Source organism: Phycodurus eques, chromosome 4 (genome assembly GCF_024500275.1).
Source record: "Phycodurus eques isolate BA_2022a chromosome 4, UOR_Pequ_1.1, whole genome shotgun sequence".
Classification (NCBI taxonomy): Eukaryota; Metazoa; Chordata; class Actinopteri; order Syngnathiformes; family Syngnathidae; genus Phycodurus; species Phycodurus eques.
Window position 1 is genome coordinate 18,616,295 of NC_084528.1, and position 7,094 is coordinate 18,623,388.

At 38.9% G+C, this 7,094-nt stretch overlaps 1 protein-coding gene across 5 annotated transcripts in view; it reads left to right on the forward strand.

Annotated features, from left to right (window-relative positions):
• si:ch211-154o6.3 (uncharacterized protein LOC563854 homolog) overlaps positions 1-6,532 on the forward strand; it is a 26,744-nt gene extending 20,212 nt beyond the window's left edge. For all 5 annotated transcript variants that reach the window (XM_061674373.1, XM_061674372.1, XM_061674376.1 and 2 more), the window contains 4 exons: positions 963-1,085; positions 1,260-1,425; positions 4,042-4,127; positions 4,240-6,532. In XM_061674373.1, the coding sequence (XP_061530357.1) occupies positions 963-1,085; positions 1,260-1,425; positions 4,042-4,127; positions 4,240-4,340 (476 nt within the window). In that variant the 3' untranslated portion in view covers positions 4,341-6,532. The remainder of the gene's footprint in view (positions 1-962; positions 1,086-1,259; positions 1,426-4,041; positions 4,128-4,239) is intronic.
• Positions 6,533-7,094: the final 562 nt, after the last annotated feature.

A 7,094-nucleotide genomic window follows, 5' to 3' on the forward strand; every position in this document is an offset into this window, starting at 1 on the left:
TGTGAAAAAAGCTGGAATTTTATAAAAACCAGGTTGTTATATTATGAGAAAAAAAAGTTGTGATTTTTGATCTTCATGAGAATGAAGTAGTAATAGTAAAGGAATAAAAACTGAATTTTATAAAAGATAAAGATGTAATGTCATGAGGAAAAAAAATTGTAATAGTAATAGAAGAATAGTCAGAATTTTATGAGGATGAAATCGGAATATTGCGAGGAAAGAAGGGTATATTATTTTTTAAGAATAAAATAGTAATAGCACAGGACAAAAAAGTCAGAAATGTATGCTAATATTTATACTATTATGAAAGGAAAAGTTGGAATAGAAAAAGAAAACAGTCAAAAATTTCTTAGAATAATACTGTACTATTTTGGGGAAAATAGTGATATTAGATGAAAAAGTCATAATTTTATGAGACTAAAGTAATTATATTATGAGAAAAAGGTAATAATTTTATGAAAAATAAAGTCATACTATTATGAAGAAAAGTATTAATAGCACAAGAAAAAAGTCAGAATTCTATGCAAATAAAGTCATCCTATTATGGTTAAAAAAGCAATGAAAGTACAAGAAAAAAGTCAGGAATTTAGGAAAATATAATCAGAATATTCTGGGGGGAAGAAATGCATAATTTTTACGAGGATAAAATAATAATAGTACAAGAAAAGTCTGAAATTTATGAGGATAAAGTCATTATATAATGAATAAAAAAGTACTATACAGTATAGTACAAAATATCAGTCAGAATTTTATAATAGACTAAAGTTGTTATTATGGCCCTAATATTCTAATACAAACAAATTCATAAAGAAAATTGAATTTGTTTTCTGCAACTTATAAAATTGCTGTTCGGAGTTTACATTATGTAGGAGTAAGAGCGTTTTCCTGGCGGTTGGTTTTCTCCTCTAAAATGACATATTATGTAATATGAATTTCACCTAACATCTGTCCAATTACCACAGGAACAGTATCCAAACTGACCAATCACGGCAGCATCACTGGGGTAACAGATTGTGTCCACCAGACGGCCGGCCTCCTAATTGGCTCCTGCTACGACGTGACCAATGGCGAGAGCACACTGAATTGTGAGTCAGTCACAAAATCCCAACTACTTTTATACCCTCTCAATCTCCATCCCTTCGTCTCTCTCTCTCTCTCTCTCTCTCTCTCTCTCTCTCTCTCTCTCTCTCTCTCTCTCTCTCTCTCTCACTCTCTCGCTCTCTCTCGCTCTCTCTCGCTCTCTCTCGCTCTCGCTCTAGTGTTCTCCATGCCTCAGTGCCACTACCTGGCCTCTCTGACCTGGCCACGAGCCCCCAGAATGCTTTGCTTCGCAACGTGGACCACAGGGAGCGGTGACCACCGCTGGGTCAGCGGCGGGCGCGACCTCGTCGTGTGGGAGCAGCTCCCCAGCTCCGCGAAGCAGAGGTATGCTGCCGTCTTAAAAAACGGGGCTCGGTGCTGACTGGTCAATTATATTCCCTTATTTGCATACTAATTTTTTCAAATTCCATTTGTTAAACGGGATATTTTAATTGGTTATGCATATAAAAGGGTCTCTGGAGTGCCTGCACACCCATCAAGTGTGAAATTAAACAACTGAATACTTTTTTGGTGAGCTCCACATCAGAAAATATTATGTGCAAAATTAAATAATACCACACGCCCACAACAATTTTTTCCACCCATGACTGACAGTAAAACCTCAGGTTACGAACTTAATTCGTACTGTAACCCAAAACGTTTGCAAAACGAGGTAATGTTTCCCATTTAAATGAATGAAAATCAAATTAATCTGTTCCTGCCCCCAAATGAATTTATACAGTGGAACCTCGATAAAACAGACCCCGATATAACAGATATCGGATAAAACGGACCGTCAGGGCTGAACAATGTGTCAAAAACTAGTTTGCATTTGTCACTTAAAATGCTGTTGACAAAGTCTGTCAGGTCCAGAATTGCCCGTTGTTGTTTACTAGTGCTGTGGCGCAATGCAGGCAGAGAATCGCACTGACATATTTCCGGGTCACAGATATACAATACAATATGACTAGATCCAGTTCCAAAAGACGTCCCTCCCGTGCCTACGTGGTGGCTATGTTGAATGTGGGGCATTGATGTGGTGTGGTGAGAATCTACACAGACAATAAAATATATACCTGTTTTGAATTTGAAATAAACCATATTTTATTTTTCAAATTAGGAAGGGTTCCGTGAACTCCAGAGGAAACTTGCGGGGTTCTGTACCTCCAACAATGTTAAGAACCACTGCTCAAAACCAATATGCCAAATGTTTAACAGTTGTTTAAGTGCAATTTCTGTGTACAGAGCCTGAGTCTGGTTTATGTTATCTAAGATATTTTAGTTATTGTTCTACATAACAATGTCAACGTTATTGTTCTTTAGAATTGAAAGTGAATTGCTCTTAAAAAAGATGTACTTGAATTATTATGCGCTATAATATCATTATATCAGTGACATAATAAAAAAACATCAACAATACTATTGTTTATCATGATCATTTTTGGGAAAAGGCATCGTCCTAAAAAAATTGCTCTTGTGGCAGGGTGAAACATAATATATAAAGAGAGAGCAAGAGCAATGGATAACACAAAATATTGTACCAATTGTACGAATAAAAATCTGGAATATAGCGGGACCGCGAAGCAACAACCGTCATATAGAGGAGTATTACTGTATGTGTACGCTGTGATGATAAGTTGCAGGGTCTCATTGTTTCTAGACATGTGCATCCTGGGACTCACCAGTGTAAAATGATCTATGCATTAAATAAACATGATAGCGGTTTATTGCTAATTAACTTTAACTAAGGAGGGAAAGGGGATGAGAACTACAGCTCCTCCATTAAAGAAGAGTATTCTTCCATAACAACATAAGGAAAATTCAGATTCAGGTGTTTTTTATTTTGTTCGTTTCTTTTTTAATTCATTGGTTGATTGAGGCACAAGAAACTGTTATCTTTTTTTATTCCCTCAGTCACACTATCACCAGCGAGTGGATTCTCATTTTTTTTCAGTCTAATAAAGAGAAAAAAACAACAACAAAAAAGATACAGTGGCTACCTTTTTAGTTGCATTGTGTGACGCAGAGTCAATGACGGTTGCACAACGCAAGAAGCACAGATCTTTCCGCTGATCTATGAGTGCTACCTTACTTTATCTTTAGTAGTTCCCCTTTTCTTAGGAGCCATTCTGACAGTTTAGCCCTTTGTTTAATTTGATTATGTTCACCATTTGTACTGTAGAAATTATTTTTGGATCAAAATAAAATGATTTTCTGACTTTTTACCACGTCAATCACCATCGCGGCAGCTATTAGACTTGTGATTGGATGATCGAGGGTGCGGGGGACTTCTGCCTCCAGCTTTTCTTTCACCTTACGCCGTGAAGCAGACAACTAGTTTACAGCAACGTGTTATGCACGGAGTCAATTATCATTGCACAGCAAGAGAAGACGCACAACATAGATCCTCCCGTTCATCCATACCAAGTGCATTTGCAAACCGAAAATAGGATTTTTGCTATTCCATGTCCAGCTTGGTCACTATCCCCTGCGAAAGCTGGGGTCCACTGTATAAATACGTTGCAGAAAAGGTGTTTGTTTGAACTGGTGCAAGTGCACTGCAAAAGTGGTACCACCTCTGCTTCAATTTGAGCTAGAAAAAACCCTGCACAAACAGTCAGATTTCAACAATTCTTAATCCTTGGGCTAATTTGTTTAACTGGTGTAAAAATGGGCAGCATGGTGATGAGTGCTTAGTTCTGAGGTTCTGGGTTTGAATCTCAACTCCGGAATTTGCATGTTCTCGTGCTTGCGTGGGTTTTTCGGCTTCCTCGCAGATTCCAAACACTTACATGTTAGGTTCATTGAAGGCTCTAAATTGTCCATAGGGGTGAATGTGAGAGTTAAAGTACAATGTTCCCCTGCTATATTGCATTTTATTTTATTTTTTTAAATCATTTGTGTGTGTGTGTTTAATGGAGTTTTACAGTATATTTATTTACTGCAATGCCCTTGCAACAGGGGGGACATCACAGTGAAGAGAGACATCCGGTTAGAATTGCCACTAGAGTCCGAGGGGGACACGGAAGACGACGAGGAGACTGACGGTAAAAAAGACGCACAATTCTTCCGTTTTCATTTACCGCCTCACAAATTACAGTGTTAATTTTAGACTACGTGTATCGTGACAAATTCCTGTGGCCTCTTTGTTAAACTTAGAACACCTTAATGATCATGATGATGATGACGACAACGTGGGAGGAGGAGACGAGGAGTACGCGCGGTCTGCCGACTCGTGGTTACGTTGCATTCTCCAATGAGGAGCCATGTTGGAGAGAGGAGAGACTGAGGCTGGGGTTACGCTGCATGGTTCAAGTGACACAATTCCCTTTTTTTTTTTTAAGTGTTCAAGTGGCACAATTGGGATATGATTCATGGCAGCAAAAAGAGAAAAAATGCAGTCAGGTCTCTACTACTCTTATGTATGGGATATCTGCCAATGGGGTTGCAGCATACGTCGCAATGCCAGCTTGATGTCACTGAAATATACCAATTGGTGAAGTACACACACCCACATCTGAATATATAAATAAAGAACATTAAAAAACACCTGCTGTGAATCTAAACTACAGCAAAAGTGTAGACAATTAAATGTGGTTCAAATATGCTGTTAGAGACGCATATTTCATTAAATAAGTAATACAGTGGATTTGTACAGTTTTAAGTTTAAGAGTCTCAAAATGATTAATCGCAAAGTAGTTGTCGATGAATTTCATAATGAATTAGTTGTCGATTAATAGATCAATTGTTGCATTTCTACTTTGATTTGAACATTCATTCATTCATTTTCCGTAGCGCTTATCCTCACTAGTGTCGCGGGCGTGCTGGAACCTATCCCAGCTAATTCTGGGCGAAAGGAGGGGTACACCCTGAACTGGTTGATTTGAACATAAAAACAAAAAAGATAATTATAAAAGAGAGAAGAAAAAGGCAGTAAATTTCATCCTTCGGCACAGTTCACATGTTCAAAAGGAAATAGGAAGTAAAAAAAACTGCAGTAGTCCTGCCCTTTGTTCGCTATATAATTATGACCTGTCATATTAATACAATAAGTTATTCACATACAAAACTCAACATCTAAACCACATACAATATACAAGACAATCTTCAAGGCTGCGATGGAAACAACATTTTAAATATTGTAAGAAAAGACTAAATTAGGCAGCACGGTGGACGAATGGGGTTCAATTCCCGGCCCCACCTGTGTGGAGTTTGCATGTTCTCCCCGTGGCTGCGTGGGTTTTCTCCCGGCACTCCAGTTTCCTCCCACATTCCAAAAACATGCATGGTAGGTTAATTGAAGACTCTAAACTGCCCGTAGGTGAGAATTTGAGTGCGAATGGTTGTTTGTTTATATGTGCCCTGCGATTGGCTGGGAACCAGTTCAGGGTGTACCCCGTCTCCTGCCCGATGATAGCTGGGATAGGCTCCAGCACTCCCGCGACCCTTGTGAGGATGAGCGGCTCAGAGAATGGATGGACTAAATTAATGACATGAATAAAGAACAAAAGCAAAATCAAGACACAATTTCATTACAAAACTCAACAAAACCAAATGTTCCAACATTTCCAAACTTTTTTCTGTGTTACACAATTTCCGTCTTTTTTGAGTTACGAAACCTTGCTTGGTCTTTTTTTTTTTTGCTTTGTGTTGAAGCCAAAATTTTAGTTACGGGTGAGCTTCGGCTAGACAGCGCCTCAAGCGAAGTGAAAAAAAAAATGGAGCAATTCAGGTACTGTAATGCCCTCTCATGTGGGCAAGGAGAGCCACGGTTGCCAATGTACTTTCAGACGTTTATTAAACAGGACAGTCAAACACACAAATTCAAAATGAGAACACTCGCTGTTGCTGATGGCCACCAGTCACGCCCTGACGCTCACACGCAGTTTAACTGGCTAACCTGACTCTAGCTCATGATGTCACTCACTGGGCCACGCTCCTTGCAGGCAGACATCAAGGACACGAATACTACAGTACGTACAGTAATTTCAATTTGTAAAAAAGTTTATTTCTTTACATTCTCTTTTATACAATATAGTGCTCTTTTACTTGATTAAAAATATAATTAAAAAACTGTGGTGTCATTTTTGGGAGCTGGAACAGATTAATTTAATTTCAATGGGGAAAATTGATTTGAACTTCAAGTAAAGTTGGTCATGGAACGAATTGAACTCGTAAGAGAATTATTGTTGACTTCATGTTGTCACTGCCCAATTTTGTTGCTTGTGGAGTTGGGTGCAATTTGGGCATCTGTGCCTGGGTGCTGTTTCTTGTGGTCCGTCAGTGTAGACACACATTGTCAACATGTCACTTGAAATGGACATGGGAAATCGATTATCTAAGTGTTTAATTGGAATTTGACACTAGGGACGTGCAATGTAAATCAAGCCTGCAAGTGTGTTGATGTGTGATTGTTTCCTCTGTAAATATTAGTTGCAATAAATCTGTCACAACCCCCAAATTTGCATCTCGTCCTTTTTTTAAAACGCCAACCTGACCCTGGCTTCTCCAGAATCACCGGCTTATCCCGCCACTGAGCCGTTGTGACCTATGTAAATGAATGTAAATTCAATTATACACCATCTTCTCTGTCTGCTTTGTTTTTCCTCTAAAGCGTCCTTGCAGTTATTATAATCAAGTTTCCCCCCACCCCCTCCTCCTTCTCTTGACTATGAGCTTATAAACATCGCTTTCTGTATCATTTCTTTGCCACGTCAAATTTGTTCCTTTTAATTTGAAACCTCTATTTTTTTTTTAAAACATAATTAGCATTTCAATCTCTCCGACATTCTCTCTCCCTTGCTCTCGCTCTCTCTAGCGGACTCTACATGTCTCGGTCGCTAAGGCAACCAATGCTTTTTTTTCCCCTTGCTCTCTGTATCTCCCCTTTTCTCTCTCTCTCTCATTCCCTCTCTCCACTTGCCAGAGGTAGGCACTGATATGCGTCGGGAGTGCGTGAGAGACATTTGGCTGCCATTTACGCAGTATAGTAGTAGATGGGAAGTTGGCTCAAA